The sequence below is a fragment of the Camelus ferus genome, chromosome 9 (assembly GCF_009834535.1).
Source record: "Camelus ferus isolate YT-003-E chromosome 9, BCGSAC_Cfer_1.0, whole genome shotgun sequence".
NCBI classification, from domain to species: domain Eukaryota; kingdom Metazoa; phylum Chordata; class Mammalia; order Artiodactyla; family Camelidae; genus Camelus; species Camelus ferus.
The window spans coordinates 43433402-43456766 of NC_045704.1; the positions used below are offsets into that span (position 1 = coordinate 43433402).

General features: G+C 43.4%; 1 protein-coding gene across 1 annotated transcript; it reads right to left on the reverse strand.

Annotated features, from left to right (window-relative positions):
* Positions 1 to 587: 587 nt before the first annotated feature.
* Positions 588 to 23164, reverse strand: DYNC1LI2 (dynein cytoplasmic 1 light intermediate chain 2). Its single transcript, XM_032486463.1, has 13 exons — positions 23005 to 23164; positions 22782 to 22855; positions 20641 to 20757; positions 16985 to 17215; positions 12400 to 12569; positions 11341 to 11434; positions 10247 to 10382; positions 7960 to 8071; positions 7408 to 7467; positions 6613 to 6654; positions 6088 to 6205; positions 4960 to 5076; positions 588 to 3575 (listed from the first exon to the last, which is right to left on the reverse strand). Exons 1-13 carry the CDS (start codon positions 23109 to 23111, stop codon positions 3475 to 3477), a joined length of 1479 nt encoding a protein of 492 aa, XP_032342354.1. The 5' UTR covers positions 23112 to 23164; the 3' UTR covers positions 588 to 3474.
* Between the last annotated feature and the right edge of the window lie 201 nt (positions 23165 to 23365).

The window sequence follows — 23365 nt, forward strand, 5'->3', positions numbered from 1 at the left end:
TATAATAAAGAACAATGGGAAATAACCCAAATGTGTGCATCAACTGATGAGTGGGTAAACGAAATATGGTTTCCATGTAATGGAACATTATTCAACCATAAAAAGGAATTTGTATGGTAAATCAGCTTTAAAGAACAGAAAATTCAACATGCTTAAAGTGTAACAGTCAGACACAATTCATCTCTACTATGAAGTATTCAGTTTTCTTAAACATATTTTACTGTTGCGCATTTCAGTAGGTAAGAAGCATTATGGTACAGTTGCTCTGAAATTCTTCTATGTATCCTTAAGGCTTCTAAATTAGAAAGTGAAAATTTCTTAGCCTAATTCAGACAATCGAAAATTTAGCCAAGAGGCAAGAAAATATGTTGGACAACTTACAACCCCTTACACTTTACCTACAGTCTGGAACGCCACATACCTCAAAATATGACTTCAAAATGTTTTTTTCTTTAACAGAATTTCTGATAATTTCAAGTGACAGAGATAGACATTTTTTAGCTATATGGTAGATAACCCTACATGATTAGCAGACAATTCAATGTATCTCCAGTGGGATGATTTATCATAAAGAAAGTCACCCAAAATTGTAAGCAGTCTGGATTCGTGTTTATTGAAGCCAGTAATTAGAGACATCTTTTCCAGCACTAGAAAGCAAGGTTCCACATGACTGCATACTGCACCCGGATAGAGCCACACCCCTGGACTAAGGCTGGTGGGGGAGTAATCTGCAGTCCTAATTTTAAGTTAAAAACATCAATAAACTTAGTATAGAGACAACAGTGAACTTTCACTTACAGCATCAACATTATTAAGGTCATGATGTACAGAGCAGTCACTTTCAACTTTGTTAAACTAATAAAACATGACATCTTCAGTTTAAATACTGGTTTAAAAATGCCAATCAAAAAAAAAAAAGTGCAAACAAAATTAAATAATTCTAGCAGCATACCCGTTGCATTTTTAGGAAAGACCAATCTGTGGCCTTTATCATGGCCACATCTTCAAAGTTGGGCTTATTTCTTTGATTTTTCCATTTTATAGACAAACAGCAGGTGTAACCACTATAATGTATATAAATAGTCACAAAGTTATCTTTTAACAGTCTACCATACAAGTGTATTCTGCAAATGAAATGAATTTTACTTTAAAAAGTAAAGGCTGTTTAATGTTTGGCCTTTGGTTCCAATGCTTGAAAACTCCAAAATAACAAAAGTTATGTCCCCTTCTCCCACCCCCCTATAAAGAACCCTGCAGCGCCCCAAAGTTGGTAGACTTTGGCAACCACTGAGCACATGACACTATGCATCAGTTTCTTCTGATACTAGGAGTATTCACTTGTCATGAGAAACTAAAAGTAATCTCCAAGAAACTTCCCTTCATAAGACAGGTGTCTTAGCATTTCTCTGGTTTTAGTACATTTTATATTGACACAAAAAGTGCTTATCAGTTTAAATGATAAAAAATAAACAAAAAGTAAAGTTCTGCATTAAAATTTAAAATCACACTGTATCCCTCTTAGGCATGGGCCTTTGCAAAAATTCTTATTTCTGAGGTCACTCACTTTGTGCCCCCTGCCCCTGCCAGATGCTACAGAGGGATTAAGTGACCATCATTAGTGTGGCCACAAGCTGTTTGGCATCTATTGGTCATTACACCACAACTATCATTCCAAGTCAGTTTACTGGCATTACCTGGACAATCTGGTAACTGGAAGCCACAACACAATAAAAAAAAAAAAAAACACCTGAATTTAAAAAGGGGGGAAAAAGTCTATTTTCAACAGTAAAACTGGCATAAGAAACACATTTTTATGTTTGTCAGAAAGGCAAGTAAATACTCAGCCTTCTCCTTAACAGTGTTCAGACCTTTACAAAAAAGCAATTCAAGACAGTCTTAGAGTCTTGCTATGTAACACAGGATATTAAGTTACGCCCAGTACTGTTAGTGGTCAGTCAAATCTGGTATGTAAAAGTAATGACATTAGGGAAGTTATGCTCAGACACAGTACAACAAACATTCATATAAAAAAAGTAAACTCCACGTAAGTGAACTGTGGTTTTTCCCTTGGTTTGACAACAAATGTTTTATACATTAAATTAATGGTAGTGTTTGCATTACAATGTTCCGTGTCATGTATAAAATTAAAAGTGCCACTTCAAATCCACAGAAGTCATTTCCAGGATGGTGGTGTGACATGACAATGTGCATGAATTTGCCCTAAATGGAGATACCTGAAACTCTTATTTCAATAAGAAAAAAAATGCTACATTTTATGAAAAACACAAAACAAGAGAAATGTATCATTTTCATTTTCATTTTCAATATAAAACATTCACACTTATTTGTCCATCTGATAGCACAGATCAGACCAGGGAGCTAGGACAAGACCCTTTTGCATCAGTGGAACTCCATGAAGGCTTCCACCAACCGTAAGGCAGGGACTGGTGTAAGCCAATTAATCAGAGTGCAATTACATTAAAAACCTCCCTCAAACTTTCTGTAGCACACTGCATTATGGTAAAATGAGAGGGTGGTCACCCACTCTCTACTAGTAGGCCAGCCTGTGGTAGTTAAAAAAAAAAATTAAAAAACAAAACAGGAGCTATTTAGAAAACACAATTCAAAGTAAACTAACTTTGTAACTGCTGACTTTAAACACACCCCACAGTGACTGCCCCACAACGCACATGCGTGGAGCCCAATACCTCCCCGAAGGACGTGGCTGGGCCAAGCACATGAGCCCTGGGCAGCTGCCATCTTCCTCACCCCCCTACCAGCTCCACTCAACTCAGGCACCACCCCCAACTTACATCTTTCATAAGTTAAAGGCGATTCAGGACAAGTCCAATTCCCATTTTGCTTAGTGTTTAGTTTGGAAATGCTTCTAATTTTAAGTCTTAAAAATGATTATTCGACTTCTACTGAACACACAGTACCTCCTCACACTGCTCATCTCCTCTTCCTCCACCTCCTTCAACATTCAGCTTCCCTACCAACACTCCTCTCATTCCTCCTTTCAGTCTTTCTCTTTCTTGGACTTTCCACTACTTAATCTGCTTCCCAAGAACAAGTGAATCTGTTAACATGCAGCTGGTCTGCGCAGGGAACATGCAGACTAGCCACCATCTGATCAGCAACTTCCTGGTCTCGTTTGCTCCACCCTGAAAGAAAGTGGGCCCTTTTTCTCTCCCTCTACCTTCCCCTCCACAAGAAGCCCAGCTGCGCACTTCCCACCAGAGAGCCACATGCCTGAGAGTCCAAGGGTTATCCTTCACAAAGGGGTCTGACACATAACCTTCCTAAATGTGCATTTCACACTCGGACAAGCCAATGAAGTTTTTTTTTTTTTAAGTTCATCTCCCCTGCCCCCAAAAACTGATAGCATGTGCCATATCAGAAAAATCCTGGTCTTAGAGCAGATCAATATACATAGTTATTTGGTCATTTTACGTGTGCACTTTTTAAGGAGGATCAGGCTTCATTTTCTGTTGAAGAGTTTGCTACCATGGAGTCTGGTTTTCGAGTCATTCTATCCAGTTCTTCCTGAACATTTGTCAACACAGTCTTTTGTCCTTTTTTAAAAAAGAAAAAAGAAAAAAAAAGCAGCAGTGATGAGAGCTCAGAAAAGAATTTTTAAAAAGGTACATTTAAAATTATACAGACCTCCAGAATCATTTGTGGTGGTGATAATCTCAGTAACAATGAGGAAAGCCTTTTTTCATTGCAATGATTATAAGGAGACAGACTCTTAATTCAGCCCTTCTTAATTCCAAATGCCACAGGTCTGTGCTCCCCGCCTACATTACTACCCCCTGCCTGGGGATGCCTTTGTGCCAAACACAAAGGCCTTTCTGAAAACCCTCTCACCACTCAACCCCAACCCCTATGCACTCTCATCACTATCTTCCTAGAAGTGGTATATCAGTTTCTGGCAGGCAGCAAACTCCTTTCTGTGCCTCAGACAGAATAAGTGTTTGTGTTTTGTTTCTAATTACAATCAACTCATACTGCTATCCCAGAAACACCATTTCAATAAGAATATAATACTAAGGCCAACTACTTCCATCCCACACAAAGCTGGTGCATGTATTTTTTTTGTTGTCAAACACTGACTGGGGCCTAGAAATGACCCCTAATTCCTGCCAGGGAATACTAGCTCACAGCCTAGGCCACCAGACTAGGCCAGACTCTGAGTCTCCAAGAACTCAAGAGTCCCTAAAGGTCCAGGCTGACCTCAGGATGGAGCGATTTCCTGAGGGCCTCCTTTGATCAGAAAACACCAATATAGGGAAAACATTGTATTAACATTCCTTACAGCCAAAGGGAAATTAAAACCCTTTTGAAGTCACCTCAAGCTTCCTAGGAAAATGTATAATTCCCAAGGAAATTTGGTCCTTTTGTTTCAGAGACCTCCAAGACACAGACCTGCCCTACCTGCCCACACAGAAAGACAGATGGGCAGGTGGCCACAGAGAGGTGTATGTGTGATGGGGGTAGGGGGAGCTTCATAGAGGAGGACATGACAACCCTACAGTGAGACAGTGGGGTTCACAGGCAGCTCATGGCAGAACTAAGGGCAGCAGAGTGAACAAATTCCTTGTAAGGCATCACAGAAAATGAAAAAGAATAAATAAAATGTCAATGGTATACTGTAGACCATGACTTCCAATGGATAGAGCTTCTACACCAGGGACATGTGTATAGTTGAGGATCTACCTCAACTCACAAAACAGTCAGGTCCTGAGAACCTAAATGTATATGAATCCCACCTTAAATACATCCAGGAAACCTGCATGGTAATAAGGTAATCCTACTGTAAAGTATACTGCTCAGTATAAAGCGGAAGCCTGTTCAGAACATTGAGGGTCTGCATCTCAGGTGAAAGCACTCTCCTGACTGCAGCCTCACCTTCCAGCACCCCTCAAACCCTGTAAGTCTCCAGGGGCCCTTCAATACCTGACTTCTTGGCTGTGCTCTGCACTCCACCAGCACCAGGACTTCCAGGAGAGCCTGTTTTTTTACTCAACAAACTGTTGAAGAAGCTGGCCAATACTCCTTCACTTGCTGCATTATCTAAGGAAACATTAAGGGGAAAAAAAAAAGCATCACACAAACTGGATGACTCAATGAAACAACAACGAACTGTTTTTCAGCTTGGAATTACCCATTTGTGGCTATGTGCTCCCTAGGACACTGCGCACATTCACTCACTACGATGCCTTACACATTGCCATCGCTGACGTTAACTCTGTGTTAGCACGATTAGCAAGTGGAAACCTGTTCAGAGGCAGGATAACCTGTGTTCCCCATCATCTCACTATCCACGAGGCAGCATTTTTCAAAGTTTCACAAGACCATAACATTCCAAAGCTGCTGTTTTTATTCAGAATAGAAGTCACAGAACATGCAAGAATTAACAGGGAAATATATACAAGATCTTATGGTAGCTCACAGAGAAAGGAATGTGACAATGAATATATATATGTTCATGAATGATTGAAAAATTGTGCTCTACACTGGAATTTGACACAACATTGTAAAATGATTATAAATCAATAAAAAATGTAAAAAAAAAGAAATTAGATTTTGTTTTTAGAGTTTTACTGTAGCCAACATTTTTGGGTTCTTTAAGTCACTGGGATAAGGGCTACTTAAACTAGTGAGTAACTGAGCTTGACGAGAGAGAGAAAGAGAGAGAGAGAGTGTGTGCGTGTGTGTGGTGGGGAACCCCACAATTCATAAATGGTAGTAATATAAACCCAATGAGAAGCAAAACCAAAGACTCAAAATACACACTTTAGAAGTGACTTCTTATGCTGCATTCCTCACTGAAGACAGAGGGGCCTAACCAAGGCCTTATACAAAGCCAGGTGCAAGGGCCACCAATTACAACAAAGGAACTGGCCTTGGTCTCTGCCAACTAAGAGCTCCCTCTCTCTCTGAGAGAAAGGAATTGAAAAGCTTCTTCTTGAGAAAGAAAACAGCTCAGCTGCCATGAGTCTCCACCTTCCAAACCCAGTCATGCAGCCCCTAAAGGGCTGTGGCCTAGGATTAACCCACTCCCTAAAGAGACAGGATACATACTTTTGATGTTTGGGTCCGGCTTCTTGACTGACGTGCCTGGGGAGGCGCTAGGCACACTGGCTGGCCCTCCCCGGCCCTGGGTTCTTGGAGAGCCAGAGGGTCCTCTTGCAGGGGATTCCTAAGTCCAAAACCAGCCCAAGTCACACACACGCATAAAAGTAATAGGAAACACATATTCCGAAAGTGAAGATATGCTTCTGCAGGTTATTTTTCATAGTCTAGGGAGCAGGGTGGCAAGAATGGGAGTTTGCTCCTAGCTCAGTCCCTTTTAAGATCCCAGTTTCTCCTGAGAGAAGAGATATCAAGATAGCAAAACCTGTACACTCTAATTCCCAGAACTGTATTCCTTCATCAGACATCTTCTGAGTTGCTACTGCATTTCTGGCCCTGGGCTTTTAGGGGGACCAAATTCCCTCTGAAAATACAAAAGCCCACACAAACATAAGCTCTCAAAAATAATTGTATAAAGTTCGAAGACAATCACAACATCGGGCCTTGACCCTCTGTTTAGTTTAAGGTACTCACAGAAGCTCTCGTGGGCGTGGCTGGCTGCTTGGCAAGGAGTGACTGCAAAGAGAGGGACACACTGGCCATTAACCAAGGCCTGCAGAGTGCACTGAAGGTCTGGAGAAACACTTACTTCCAAGTATTCCACTAGAGGGCACCATTAACAACAACCAAGTCATAGGTTTTACACTATAAATGCAGAAAATTTAAATTGAGCAGTTTGGTATATGGTGAGGGAAAAAAAAAGTTTTGAAGCTAAAAAAAAAAGGAAAGGACAGAAAGGAGGAACAGTTGGCAAAAGAACCATCGACACCCCCTGCTGACCTGGATGCACCATCAGGCAGACCCATGATGTGTCTAACAATAGTCTCAGTGAAACAGAGAGGTGGGACTGGGTCTGCGTTCTAAACTGTCAGCCTGGGGAAGTTACTCTCCTCACCTATAAAACGTGTATATCAGTTCACCTGCCTTTACGCTAGGGCTGCATGAAGTGATGTGAAATAATGGAAGTGAGGTCAGGGCATTTGGTAAATGGTCAACACAGGAACTAATATGCCAGAAAACCTACATTTCCAGAGAACGGGTACTTAACAAGATACTAAGCCTATCACTGAGGAGAATCTGCAAGGCAAGCAGGGGATCGCTGAGGCAGGGGGTCTAACCCCTACTCTGTACCCATTCTAGAAGTGGGAGGAACAAGGAGATCTGGTAACAACCCCTTCTTTGCCCCAAACTCTGTGATAACCCCACTCCTAGGGAACTGGCGTTTCATTCTCAACAAGGCCCCTGCTCCGGCCTCACTGGTCATCTCACCTGTTGTTTCATCAGGAACACCTGCTCATCCTCTGCTGCCAACTCTTTGTCATGGACCAGCTGTGAAGTGAAGAGACACACTTGTTTGTGGTCACAGGCCAAGAACACCCCAACTACTCATCAAAATTCACAATGAAAGGAGAATCTTGGGCTCATGTATCAACGTGAGTTTAGGGAGTCCCTGCAGAGACTGCAGGTTTGAGTTTTCCTACCCTGGCAAAGATCCTGTTCTAAGACCAGCCTTGGCATGTGGCCAACTGACATTTTTAAGTCTGGCAGGTTCTAAACAACACCTCCCACAGGGTCTGGAGATCACAGGAGGAGGGAGATCCACTAATAGTAATCCAGAGGCAGTGGTGGCACTCCATCACTCATGCCCCACCACTCAGAGCCACTTACATAACAACAGACTTCACTTGAAAACCTTTTTTTTTTAAAGGCCCTAGGATTATTTTTTCCCCCAAATGGTTCAATGTGTAAGACTTGTTACTTTAAAGGTTTCTTTTCCCAACAAAACACACCTACAACTCTTAAAATGATTGATGTGGGTACCTTTCTCACAGGAGGTTTCACAATAAAATCTTCATATGCATCTTCTGGCTTCACAGTTGTGAAATTTTCATGTAAAATAGCTATTTTCTTCTCATTGTCCCAGCCTGCAGGTCTAAAAGCAGAGAGACAGGGACTGACTTGCTTTTCCTGGGACTGCCTCACAGAATACTCAGCACATTCTGGGTTAGAGAGGACTCTTAGCTGAGATCCTTTCCCACAAGATCTGGTCGGTAGTTGCTGAGGCTGGCTCATGTCTTTTGGCAGACAAGCCAAAATTTACTACAGGTACAGTCCATCAGCTCAACCTCAGAGGTCCTGTTCCCTACTGAGCTCATGGGGCCCAAGGCCTAAGGAGCCAAAATGGGATCTTATTGACTATACATGCTGATCCACAGGAAGTGTTCCGAGCTTTCCCACAACTCCACCCAAAAGGACAAGGACACAATGGGCCCCTGTTCTGCCAGAGTGGAGAATAGACAGCAGCAGAGAGGACAGAGCTCAGGATGGGACTGTTTCTGTTGGGCTTTGGCATGGAGGCACCCCACTGAGAGCTGTTTCTCTGGGAACTCCTGACAACAGTTTTCTTATTGACTGTTTAATTTTAGTGATGTGGGAATATGTACCCTGGAGCCAAGGAGGGCATCAAGGCCCATACTATCCTGGGCCCCAAACCAGAGGGACATAAGGAGTCCTTGAGGCTCCTACGTGGGTGCTGCCCAGCTTGACAGCACACAGCAGGATGACACCCAGATTCCATTAAGTTAAGCCACAGCCTACAGTAAGGAGCAATTGTAAAATGCCCTACTGACATACTTTTGAACCCTAGGAGCTCTAGAAGACGGCAAATGATTGTTCTCACAGGCCTTTCATTCTCCATCCAAGTCCAGCTCCATAGCCTTATAACCAAGGTGCTTAACCAGGGCACTCCATTCAAATGGCTGTGCTGACTCCACCAGCTCCCAAATGGGCAACTACCAACAGGACCAACGGTTCAAAGGGACAGAGTATGATTAAGACGCTGCCATGACCCATGTCGCTTCCAGAAGCTGTGAGATTCTCGACTCCAGACCAGCCCCAAACCCAACCAGCCTCCCTGCTCCTCCTCCTCCTCAGGATAACCTGTGACTTGGGCACAGAGTGGCTCCAAAAGCATGCTACTCACTGAGCTTATGTCCTCAGTGTCAGCCTGACTACTCTGGACAACAATTCTCTAAAATCAGTCTAAGCCTCTAAGTTTGCTGTCTGGGAGCAGCCCAAGAGAGGCTCTTCCTAAATGCTGAGGAACCTATTCAGTCCCTTGAGAGTCCCTGGCTTCCACACCTTCAGTCTCCTCACAGACCGTCCCACTGGCCCTTCCACTGGTATGGCCTGGCTGGCTCACACCACTCACCCTCAGCATCACCCCTGCTTTCCCTGCCACACTGCCTCCACTACCCAGCTACTGTCCTACCCTCCTCAGCTCTGCGTGTGTCCCTTACAGTGCCACGTGCAGGGAGCACACTGCATTCATTTCTGTGTTCTCAGCATAGAACCTGGTCACTTAGGAGGTGCTCGGTATTTGTTGAGTGACTGCAGTTCCTTTTTAAGTCAGGAATATATCTAAGCCTAAAAACACTGATCTGCCAGCACAGGTCCTCTCAGAGACCACAGCTTCAACGTTTATTTATGCATCCACAACACTCATTGTTTTCCAGTGAGAATGACACAAATTCAGGCAAACAGGTATTCAAGCCTCTGTCCAGGACAATCAGCCCCAGTGGCTCCCCAAATGTGATATGCCAGAAACACAGTAAGCATTGAGTACAGACGGCCAAAGCTGGTATGTGCTAACAGGGGTGCCAGACAGGGTGCTCGCAGTCATTCCTGCCAACGGGCAGATAAACCAGATGCTTCAACAAAAACAACATTCGGGATCCCCAGGGCACCAACTCCCTCAATTTTAACTCCCTCCCCCAGCCAGTATTTTAGCAGAGTTGACAATAAGTGGCAAAAATGGTTGGCTGAAGTTTTGGCACTTACTCTCAATAAAGAAAGGCAGCACCTCTGACCTCACTCCACCCACTCCCCTCAGACTGGAGGCAGAATGCAAGTAATCCGGAAAGGAGCAGAGAGGGAAAGCTGGGTGTATCTACCCCACAGGAGGTCCAGCCTAAGCACTCTGCCCCAAAGCAGCAGAAAGCTGGCTGTAGAAGCAGAGACAGAAGTACCTTACTCGGAAGAATAAAATGTAAAGAGCAAATATACCATAAAGAAAAGTGTCTGAAAGCGTCACTTATAAAGAACTCACATAAAAACTGCTTCCTTTTCCACAACTAAGGCAGGCGTGGTAAAGTGGAAACCGTATGTTTTATGAACGATGTACTTATACAACAAATCGAGGTTTTTCTCTTCCTTCACTGATGTGTAAATCAAGGCTGCTCCATCTAATCAATCTGCTTAAGGAAAACCAATTCAAGGCAGAAGAAGATAAAAGCAAACACCTACAAGCACAATCCTCAAAGTACTAGTCACAGTTACTCAGTTTTTGATTAATACGTGATAAATACAAAGTGTTACAACGAAAAGGTAACAGATGAACCAGGTCAAAAGCATAACGCATGTTAATGCCAGCAGGCCATGTAGTTCATTTTTTAACATGTAAACTGTTGTCTTCTGACCCATCAGGTTGCTTCCCAAGCAGTCAAGTTAATGGTTCAGAGGCTAGTCCGGGAAAACACCCTCAGCATGTCCAAGGTACACAGATTCTTTCCCAGACAGATGCTCACAGGTGATCAGGTTTGTCATTAAGCGTATCTTTTATAAGAGATGGGTACCCACATGTATCGGCACCCTCCACTACGCTGGATAAAATAAATGGCCCAAAGGAAGTAGTGGAACCCACCCTGACCCTCCCCCCGCCCAGGGTGTGGAACTATGGCACCAACTGCTATTAGATTTTCACAGAAATAAGATTTAAAAGACTGCTGACAGCACAAAACATAAACATATGGGAAATCCTGTAGCATCTAAAACAGTACTGTTGTGTAATTAACCTTTTCTACAAAAAATCAAAGTTTAAAAACATTTTCAAGATATGATAAAAGTAATCTGGTAATGAAATTATCACATATCAGCTTTCTTCTTAATATGAAAGCCTATCAAATGTACAGCATTAAAAACAAAAAGTAATCAAAATAGGCACAAATTATTGTCTCAAATTTCAAAGCAGTAAAATACAAATACAAAACTAGTAAAAAGACATATACAATTTCTCCCTGGCAGAAGTCTATTCTGGATTCAGTACTTTATCTCTTTGAAGATGCCCCATTCGAAAGGAAGCCTGGATTAGCACACACAGAGGGAAGCCTGTGCTCCTGGGCCCTGACAGAGCCCCAAGGATACACTGGAGGCAGAATCTCCGTAGGTGTGACTGGATGAAGTCAAAGTGCTCATCCCTGTAATCATGCTCCTTCTCCAGGACACTCACCGCATCACACTGCAGGGACGATAGAAAGAGAAAGGAGTCATCTTTTTGCCTTTCTGCCTGCTAAGGATGGGAACATTTCTTCAGAAATAAAGTATCATAGCTCCAAAGAAAAGAGCCATAGCCAAAAATCCAAGCATTAATTACACAGACAAGAGTGAAAAGCAACTGGTGATGTTTCTTTCATCCCGGGCCTCGGTTTCCAAATCTGTAAAGTGTGGATATAATAGCCCTGATCACCTCACAGTTGTTCTAAGACTCAAACAAGGTCACATCAGGAAACAGGCCCACTGGACATGCTGTGCACTGCACACTCCACAGGGCTCCATTTCCACAGAATATGATGTGAATGGCATGTGCTGTAGTTGGACAACCACATAGCCCACGTAGGGTCTATGACTAGGATTAAAGAACTTTTGAAACCCAAAATGTTTTAAAAGTTATTTTTCTTCTGTAAGAGACACAACTTTATTTCTCTATGACTACCCTTAATTCCTATTCCCACCTCATTGTTTTACAAGCCTTGAGTCCCCTTCCTTCTTTTTCTAGGGTTATGATGTTCCTTCCTGAAAATCACCTCAAGTCCAATAGACCTTAGAGACCAAAGCCCAAAAGTTGGGCTCTTCTATATCACTTTTGCTTTTCTATATTACTTTTCCATCATCAGTTTGAGCTGAATGAACTGGTTTACACAGCTTTAAGAAAATCATTTTTAGTTCTGAGTTTGAATCACTCAGTAAAGTTGATAGTACCTCATGAAGAAGTTAACCCAGGTTGTAAGCAAAGGTCATGTTTCCAGCAGCAATGTTAAATGACAATTATTTTCTATCTTGACATATTCAGTGCACTTTAATGAATCCCAAATTAGCCCAACATTCCCTTGGGAAGACACCTAGTTAAAGCTTCTCAAAGTTTCTTTCAGATAGTAACTGTTCACTGGCCAAACACAGCCAAGCTTACAATTCCCTGGCACACACCTTTGTGCACACTACCAACACTGGGATCCCCAGGTTATGAGTCAGTACGTTGTCACCGAGAGGCAGGGCAACATTTTCTTCATCAGGACCTGAGGTCAGAGGCCCTCTTCTCTGTGGGGAACCTTGACAACCTTCCTCAGGCTCGATATAGTCTTGAAAATCTTTCACAACTACAGGTGAAAAGGAAAAGAAAATTATACACACACAAATAAAAATGCATATGCCAGCTTTAGAAAACTGAGAAAGGTAGTAATAAGCACAAAACACAAAGAGTTTACAAACTTCCTAATTGCATCCTACAATATTAGGGATTTAGAGATGGTGATGCAAAATTCAAATTCTGATACATTCAGAATAAGCATTATAAATTCAGGGCAGCAAAGACATTGTCCTGGACATCTTTATATCCAAGTCTTAACAGTTAAAACAGGTTTTTAAAAAAAACTCCTAATGCTTCAGTATTTCCTATTATGAAAAAAACTACACTTTTCTTGTCTATCTTACATTTTCAAAATATTAGGATAGTTAAACTGTGTTACTTCAACAGAGGTGACCGCTACAAATAGCTTATAAAACTCCTCAGAGTCCTCATTAGAAATAGTAAAACCACATGAAATCCACAAGAACACGCTGCTTCCATACAGCTGAGCTATGTCCAAACTGAAAAGCAAGGCTGGACTTGCCCAGCACCATCTGATCTCCGCATTGTTGTCACTCTTGTGGACTTGGTTTCATCTTTAGGAGATCCTGTGTCACATGGGCAGTGGTCAGAGACCTGCTCCTGCTTAACACAAGGAGGGGTCAGTGGGACAAAATCCACTTCTTGGCACATCTGGTCACTACTTTGGCCAAGGTTGCAACCTCACAGGAGGGCCTTCAAGCTGAGAGTGGTCCATGGCCTCAGTTAAGGAAACTGAACACAGAGCTCACAGACCCGCACACTTTCGTAGGTGCTTCAAGGCTCATAGGTTAGGCCAGAGAACAAGAACATGACGATCAAAGCTATTTTGAGTCATAGGAGCAAACAGGCAACTCCATTCTTCTATGCACAACAAGACTAAAGGAACAGAAGGCCTTTTACTCTCAGCCACAACATGCTCATTGGGAAAGTACAATTAACTAAAGAAAACCTAGAGAAAGGTGCATATACTTTTCTTCACCCACAGAACAGGTTTCAAATATTTTAAAACAATGAGTTCTAATCTACAAAGGCTTCAGGTTATCACTATATTAGCTTCTGGAATTATCTGGGAGCACAATGTCTTTCATTTAATACTGGGAAATTGAAAACCACTGACTAATCCGTAAAGTGCAGATATGATAACATTTCATCTCTACAACTTCTCTTTAATTAAGCTCATTCGTATAATTTCATTGTCGATATAAACAATCTACTTAAGAGATCTTTACTGCATTGAATTTTGGACAAAAACAGAGGATTTTTTAAATTAATTTAAGATGGTTGTTCAAGGGATCAAAGATTCCCACATTTTCTCTTTTAAAACATTTTAACAAATCTTCAAATCAATGAAAAATACAATGGCTTAACTGTCTGGGTAACATGCCTAACTGCCCAAGGTCATGTGAGGCACTCAACCAGGGCTTCCAGGACAATGAGCATGGCAAAGCCTGGAAAAGGATACAGGTAAGCTAAGCGACTGTGGGAAGTAAGGCAGGCTGGGGTAGCTCCGGCAGTCTGCTCCACCAAGCCTCCATCACCCAGTGTGTTGTATAAACTCTGCTGTATTCTACACATACCATGATATAAAATGGTTGGGAAACCCTGGGTTAGACTACTCACTCTTTGAAGGAATGACTTGTCCAACAACAGTAGGAAATGCACGTGTGTTTTTAATAACGTAGCATTTTAGATAAGTTGGAAGGTAGAGCAAATATTCATAACAGAAGTGGTGAAAAGGAATGATAGAAACATAGTGAAGACTGTGTAATTCGGACAGTAACATGTGCATGTCCCTTAGGGTACACAATACCACATTAATAACAACTTCTCTCTAGCTAGTGGGATGACCAGTATCTCATAGAAGGGGCCAGCAGCCCACCTGGGGCTCCCCTTTAGTGTCATATGGGAGTGGGCTGGGAGGAGATTACAGAGTGCTCTGCCCTAACTGCCACCGCCTCTTTCTCTTCTCCCTCCTACTTCACTGATTACCCACTGGTCCTACAGTTCTAAGAAGAGCTCCACAGACAGCACCTTATCTTTCTCCTCTACATGATAAGCAAGGGAAGCCTCAGACATCAAGCAGGAAAGACTAACCTAGACACAAGCACCACCTTCTGGCAGCTCTAGGGGTTGCTCTGCCCTCCCCCTCACTGGACAAATCCAGCAGCCAAACAGCTGCCACAGATTCAGGACCACTGGGGAACCTAATCCTGAAAGAGAGCGGCTGGCCACGGAGCAGCTTTCCAAACTCAGCAGACTGGAAACTGGTGCTGGATCAGAAAGCAGGATGGGTACAGCCCTTTGCTCATTTGATACAATACCTAGAGTCCAATTAATCTAGAAAGTGGGAGTCCTCTGAGCCAGAGGACAGCTAACTGCTTTATTAAAATGTAACATAAACCCAGCACTAACAAAGGCACTCCTTCAAAGTGTAAAAGGCTTGACTACCATTCCAAACATCTCAGAGGAGGGCGGTGAAAACAAGAGAGGCCCTCAGAAGGTTACTCGGTCATGAGGCATAGATGCGATTCCAGCTATCGCTAGCTGCCCTCCAGTGTCCTCTCTCCTCTTCCTCCTTAAAACCAAAAGGAACCCTGACACTTAGAACACATGGCCAGACTACATTTCCTTAGGAAATGCCTCCTTAGGAAAATAGCAGGACGCACCCTTCAGCCCTCTTTTGCTCTTCCTCCATCCTGCTGCCTGGAACACGGGTGTGAAGGCTAGAGCTCTAGTTACCAAGAGGAAGAGAACCACACCCTAGAGATGACAACGCAGTAAGCAGAAAGGAACCAGGGTCCTTGACCTGTCTTCCCAGAGCTGCTTTCCATGCCTGAATTGCCTATCTCTGGATTTCATTTATAGGAGAGAGAAACAAAATCCAGTCTTGTTTAGGCCACTGTTATTTTGGGTTTTGTGTCACATGCAGCTCAATCTAACTCTAAGTGGCACAGACACCAATGACTAAGACCACAAAATAAATTCAGTGTGTCATGGGAACACAAGCTCCTAGGAGCAGGCGCCCTGTAATCTGCTGTATGTATCCCCAATGCCTAGAACAGACCTGGCACCAGGCAGACACTTTCTCTGAGAAAGAAAAATATCCTTGGCTCAATCTCTTTTTTTCTGTTTTAACAAATATTTACAAGGTTATCACTCTAAGAAAACAGGTTCAGAAACTGAAATCTCCAGTGCATTAACCTACTAATCTGGGTACGATGCTAAACGTGCAGTGAAAGGAAAGCAGTTCTTCAGCCTTGGAACTATTCTGAGAAGTTGTCTTCAGGGTCTCTATTTCAAAGGAAAAAGAGGCTTTATCTAGAAAGGTCGGTGTTTGAAGACAGAGGCACTGAGCTGCATAACAATCACTGCAGCACACATGCAGGTGTCCTAGGAAACATACAAGCACGCAGCAAACTAAAGAATTACATGTTAAACTCCCTGTTTTAGCTAGTGTGGGACAGGAACAAGGTGAAGTTATGACAGGAAAACACACAGCAAGAAATCTGATTTGAAAAGCTAATCAAAATTTCAGAACCCTTCTGCCAATAAGTGTGAACATCCACGTGCCAGAAGCCCTCATTAATTCCCCAGAGGGAATGATGTCATCCTGTGGAAATAAGCCAGGCTGAGCCAAGACTGCCCTGGCCGAGACTGCCGCTGCTGCTGCTGCCACCGCTCCACCCCTTGCCCCTCCCATTTCCCTGGCAAGTGGACAGAAGCTGATGTAACTGCACAGAAGCAAGGGAAAAGAAAAACAAGCTTCTGAACCACATTAAGGAAAAAAGAAAAAAACCAAACTTCCTTTAATTTGAAAGTTCTTTGTTCTCAAAAGGCCTTAGTCTTAAAATGGACTTTCATTTTAATGACAAAAAGAGAACTTCCTATTTCTAACTAAAATCATAGTTGCTAGGTCCCAAAATGAACTAAGGTAGGAGCTGATAGATTTCTCTTGTGTGGGGCTTCCTTTAAATCTGCCAACAAGAGTCCACAGGACCTCAATGGAATCCCAGGGCAATGGACTTAAGTTGCAGAGATCACACTGAGTCTCCACACCCAATGATGCTAACTCAGCAGGCAAAGAGTTAACAGAAAAGCAAAAAGACTCACAGAACTGATTACATTTTAAGGAGTGAGGGAAGAACCCTTACTTTAAAAGGGAATGAAGATAAAAAGGAATATTGATTCGTTTATTTTCTCCAACTGTGATAGCTGAGATAAAGACTACTTTGATAACTTTTTGATCACTAAATTTACAAAAGCAACTCTGAAATAAATGGTGCAAACAAAATACAGTCTGTAAGGGAAGATTCGCAGCCTCTTGACATTGTGAAAAGGAAAGTGTCTGGAACCATCAAAAGAGACTAGTGAATTTTCCAATTGAGAAAATCATATTTTACTTACACTTCCGTTCCAGCTCCCTCATTTCTTCTGGCGGAATTTTCATTTTATCAATGTGTTCACGTAAAACACTAGCCCATTTCTGTAGAGACTCCATCACAGTCCAAGGCCTAGACATGTCTGCAACAAAAATGACCAGGGTCTCCGGCAAGGATTCAGCAGAAACTGCAAACTTCAGCAGGCCTTTGTGGTACAGGTCTCCATCCAGAATCCACACATTGCAGCGCGTGTGATCTAAGAAAAGAAAGCAAGTTACAACCTGACAATGACCGTCAGCACAGCCTAACAGAAAAGCCACAGCAGGAAGAACTTGAGGTGACAGCCAAAGAATTCCACACAGAACACAAACAGAAATCCTAACCCGAAAAGGGCCCAAGTGCTCAGTGGACGGCAACCCTTTGTCAAGGTGCCTGGTGAACCGTCTAAACCATAAAATTAACTACAATATGTCATGTCCACATCTAAAAAGATTCCAGCAATGACTGAGAAGAAAAGAGTGAAGGACATTTAAGCTTTCAATAAGAATCATAAGATACTAATAAAAGCTACCAATGCTCAACTGTGCCATAGTTTAAATAATCCATTCTCCTAAGATACCAGCACTCTGCGAGGCAGCAAGCTGTGTCAAAGAGCTTGTGGTTAAACAAGCTCTTCTTGTGTCAGTCACACTAAACAGTGTGTTCACATACCACTGAGGGTGCCAAAGAGACAGAACCTTTGTATTTAAATGACAAGATAAACTCATTACTTAAATAAACTGAGATATGAATTACTGGATGCCTGATACTATTAAGGAATTATACTTATTTTTGGTATGATAATGTTTTTAAAAGTACTCATCTTTTAGATATACATATGGAAATATTCAGAGATGGAATGATGTAATGTCTGAAATTTGCTTCAAAATAATCCAATGTGGAATGAAAGGAGAAAAGGGTGAGAGTACAGCTGAAATAAAATTGACCAAGAACTGGTAACCTGAAGGCAAGCGATACCTTGGGGTTCATCAAACTAGCCTATGTTTCATGTATTTTGGTCTTCCATAGTAAAGTTAAAAACATATACACACAAAGGTACAAGTGCTGACATTTAATGAAGCATGTGGTTCTACAATTATACCTGGATGACCAAACTGCAGAAGGTAATTCTCCAAAATAATAATATATATATTTTTAATTTTAGACATCTTTTTTGAGAATTTTTTTTACAATACTTTAAGAGAGAAATCCTACTATAAAAAAATCACTTCTTTAACTCCTTCCCCAATAAATTCCAACCTACACTTTAAAAACCTGTCTGTCAGCTATCTTTTTTGTGTAATACATTCATTAACATGCTATAAAAATGTTATATTCATGACTTTATTTCAACAGTGCAATAAGGTGTCTACATTGAGCTATTCTTTCAAAACTGTAATACATTTAGATAGCAGTTTTAATTTGGATTCTATAAATGCCTTCAAAAATATGGCACTGTACCTGAGGCCTACAGATTTTAATGCCTGCCACTCACCAGACATGGTTCCTTTTTTAGCCTTTCTTCCCAATGCCCACTACATATAATTCATATGTGGCATTGAACGGATGCCCCGAACCCGGAAGGCAGAGGTCCTTTGACAGCTCATGTCTTACCACAAACCAAGGACAAGCCAGAGACTATTTTCTCTACCTGGGTGATTACCTGCAAAATGCATATTTATAACCCAGTCACACCACACAATAAAAAAAAAACTGGGGCTGAAAGGTGTATAATTAACCACAGGTGAGGGCAATTCTTTCCTCAAAGAGCAACTTGCAAGTAGGCAGCCTAAAACAAATTCCATGAATGCAGAGACCAAGAAGTTTTAAGGCAACCTTAGGGAATCTGAAACAATAGTTAACATGCACTTTAACTCAAAGGCAAATGAATCTGGTCACTATGATGGCTGGCATGAAATATGTTCATGCCATTTTGAAACAAGCGGCTATAGAGATTTACAGAGCATCTACACCATCTTTGAGTACTAGAGCTACACCGTGTCCCAAACACTGGGCCACCTCTCACTCTGTCAACCTACAAATTGGTACCATTAGCTAATTGTACAAATGAGGAAACTGAGGCATAGGCTGACTGGTTAAGTCAGTTTCCTCTGACTGGTTAAGTCAGTTAAGTTAGAAATAAGCATTTCTACACTGTCACATAGACTCAGAACACTCTTGTAAATATCTGCGAAGCTGTTATACTCTGAAGAACTAATGACCACAGGAGTGGGATTCTGAACCAGTTCTTTTTAGGAGTGGGATTCTGAACCAGTTCTTTTTAGCTCCGAAGACCAAGTTCTTTCCACAATAACCATTAAAGCCAGGAAGCAAAAGACTCAGACGTATGAGGCCACCTAGGCCCACCTCAGTGGTCCCTGAGTCCTAGCCCTACCTATACAAACTTCAGTGGGTCTAGATGGGCACCCGAAAGCCTCTGCCCACCTTATACTAGATGAACCCTCAGCACCACATCTACCTCCTACCTTTCTTTTGCATCCTTCAGGGAACATTCAGCATCGGTAAAGGAAGCCAGGGAAGGAGGAGCAAGAATAAAGTCCTTGAGTTTCTAAGATGATCACTAAGTTAAGATGAATACAATGCAGGTCTCCAAGCTTTAACAAGCTTTACCTGTGCCCTCTAGTAAATGAATCTTGGAGCTAGAAGAATTACGGTGCAAGAAAGGACCTGGGTTCAGCTTCTTCATTTTAGCAATAAGGAAATGGGGGACCAGAGGTGGTGGGATTTGCCCCCTTATATAAACACCCTTACATCATGATCTTTAATTTAAATGGGTAAAGGCAATTACAAAGAAAGTAATTCAATGAAGTTATTTTATCCTTAGGCTACACAGATAACTTTCCTAAAAATGAAAAGACCTAGGCACTAACAGTTATTTATTTTAGAGCTACTCAAGGTCTAATATAAAGCTTAAAAGTTTATAAAGGCAGCATTACCAACTAGTGGTAATCAAAAACCATTATTCCATTCCAACTCGTAATCATACTTATAAGAAAAAAAATTTAATATTATCTAATCCTTAAAAAAGTGTTTACCATGTACTTTTAATCATCCCAACTACTTGGTATTTAGAAAACCATCCACATTCTAGAGGTGAGAATTAAAACAGAACATTATTACCTCTGAGCTTCTTCCCCTCTACTGGGTGGGGGGGAGGAGACACAGGAAATTAGCATTTCTGCACTGTCACAAAGAGACTCAGAAAACTCTTGTGAATATCTGTTAACCTATTATATTCTGAACCATACCAAGTTCAGATTCTCCACTATAACCAGGCAGAATAACAATGGTGCCCAGATCAGTCTGCAAGTGTATCTCTCATAGAAAAGTCCAAAGACCTTAAAAATATCTTTCTTACTACTTTCATGTGCATCTGAAACTTTACCTTCAGTATCTCCTTTTAAGTAGGGGTTACCCAGAGCAGCACCTAACAGGCCCATTCCCCATTTTTGCTAACATACTCTATAAAGGAAAGTAGGTAAAGTCCTACAAAGACATACACTTCATCTATTCCCCTGGGACTAATTCTCTTAGAACTAAGAAGAAAACTGAGAATGCCTGGCCATGTTGCACGAGCCCCAGACAGTGTCAGAGACCTGCATGGATCAATGCTTCACTCACCATCTCGGTCCTCATCGTGCACGCTGAGGTAGAGGTACTCTAGGCCTCTTCCTTTTTTGCCATGCTCAGCTCCTTGAAGTTTAGTCATGAGAGTTGTTTTACCAGAACCATCTTCACCTATAAGTGATGCATGTAAGAAGACAAACAGTACCATTTATTCTAGGCAAGGATGGGGAGTCTGGATGTTCACACAAGAAACAACTAAGACCTTCATGCAGAGCCTGCTGTTGAGGTCTCATCTAAATTCATAAACAAAGCAGGATCTGCTGTAAGAGTGGTTGGAATGGGGAGAGGTGATAAAGGTGGCAAATTCCAAGATCTAAAACGACAATCTACTGCAGTCATCTTTACCTCACAAGGAAAGGAGTAAGGCAGGTCCCCACACACCCGACCTACAATTTACAAGACATGCGTCTGGAGAAGTGAAAGTAAAAGGTGGGGCTAGTTTCTCACAAAATAAACTTTTACCACAAGAAAGCAAGAAATCTTCAACCTTAAATCCCAGGAACTCTGAACTTAAAAAGTCTGATCCTGCCTCATAATCGAATGTAAGCTGTTACTCACTTTTGATTTTAGTACATTTCTTTCATAAACATCTGAAGGCTAGGAAACTGATAAAAATAATTACAGACCTAAGCAAAACTCTTAAGCACAATCTCAGTAATTGTTAAGCACCTCCTCATTCCCCTCCACCTATCTGCACCCCACACCCTCAAACACACATATGAAACTTTAAACACCAGGAAGAACCACCACCAAGAAATGCTGCTAGGCACCCCCGGGATTTAATAATATGGAATTACAGAACTTGAGGACTGAAAAACATTCCAGAGATCAAAGTCCTCCTCTCCATCCTCAATGCCACTACCTCATTCAGGCCCTCCACATACCACCTGGACATGATGAGCACTTAGCCTGACTTCAGTACCTCATCATTTTGATCCTCCTGACACTTGGCTGCCAGAATCCTTTCTAAAACACAGATCTGGTGTCCTTGATCCTCCAATTCTTGAAGATCTCTAAGGGTCTTCTGCGATAGTCACCAACTAAAACCAACCATACACTCCCCTCAAAAACAGTGGGAAAAACCACCCTCACAGTGATCCCCATGAGAATTAGGAAATGGAGTTGAAATAAAAAGCCCTTGAGAAGCAGGGGTCTTTAGGGAAAAGCATCAACTCTTCAGCCTTCCACAATCTGCTCCAACTTACCTCATCAGAATCACCTTCCACAAGAAGCCTGTGGTACATTCCAAGCCCACACACTCTCTTGTCACTTCTGTGTTCCTGCAGACCCTAACCCTCTGTGCCCTGCATGTTGACACTTATCCTTCAAAGCACCTGACCCCCAAAGTACCCTCTTTCAAAACAGCACCAAGTAGCATTATGCTCCCAGAATCACCTGCCCATGCCCAGCACGGGGTATTGCAATCACCAACACGTCTACCTCTGTCTCACTAGACTGAGATTCTTGCATAGTGTCCAAGGGATGTCTGTGCTATCCCAGTGCCCAACCTACAGGTCCCACTCAACAAATGGGTTTGCTGTATGAATGAGCCCAGCCAAATTACCTCACTTGTAAATGGAAACGAGACCAGAGACGTTTAGGGCCCCAACCCAGGTAACTCAGCAGTGAAGACTGAAATAATGCGGGAAAAGTCCCTTGTGAGGATGCCAACGCCTGCTGTCCTTTGCAGAGTCCCTCCCTTTGTGTACTTCTCATCAAGATCCAGAAACACGGCTCCTGTGGCATCTCCCCACAGCCCGACCCCCAGTCACCTTCTTCCCCACCCTTCTCATCTACTCATTCTCCTCTCTACGCCCACAATGTGGTGAACTTCGAGGCTATGAGCGCAGGAAGTCAGGGACATTTAAAGCAAAGCTGATGCTGCGGCCAAACGACTAAGAAACGTGACGACAACCCCATGCCAGCATCCCTAGGCTCTCCAAAAGGGGGAACGTCCCAACCTCGGGCGCAGTGGACTTGGCCACTCTCTGGCTGTCCAGCCAGGGTCTCCAGGCCCTTCTGGGCGCGGCGGGCTGCGAGCAGGCGGCAGGGGAGAGGAAGGCTGGGACCAGAGAGAGGGGCGCCCGCCTCGCCCACCCCAGCTCCCGGGGCAACGCCCCGCAGCCGGCACTCACCGAAGACCAGGATGTTCTTGCCGGACGGCAGCTTGGACCTGGCGCGCGTGGACACCTCGCTCAGGATCGAGGACCTGTGGGGACAACGGCAAATTGGTTGGCCCGGAGCCAGCCTGAGCCTGACCGGTCCGCGACGGCCCGTCAGTCGGTACGATGGTCCGGCCCAGCCCGGCCGCGCCCTCTCCGGCCCCGCAGGCCCGGCCCGGCCGCCTCGAGGTCTCACCATAGGCTCTGGCCCTCCTCCTCCTCGCTGGCCAGGTCGCCGGCGGCCGCCACCGCGGGCCCGTTGGGGCCCAGCAGCAGCTTCTTCTCCACCCCCACCGGCGCCATCTTGCCAACTGCAGCCACAAAGAGGGCCCTCCCCCGGGCCCCCCGAGGACCCGCGAGGACCCCGGCAGAGCCGCCCGCGCCTGCCACGCCTCGCGCCACCTGCCCGCCGGGTCTGCGCCACCGGCCGCGCTCTGCCTGGCCTGCGATGTTCGCGGGCTCCCGCAGGGTCGTGAGACCACCGCGGTGGCAAGAGGTGGGCGGCAATCAGGCGGCCGCCGGGGCAGCCCTGCTCAGGGAGGCGGCGGCGCGAGCGG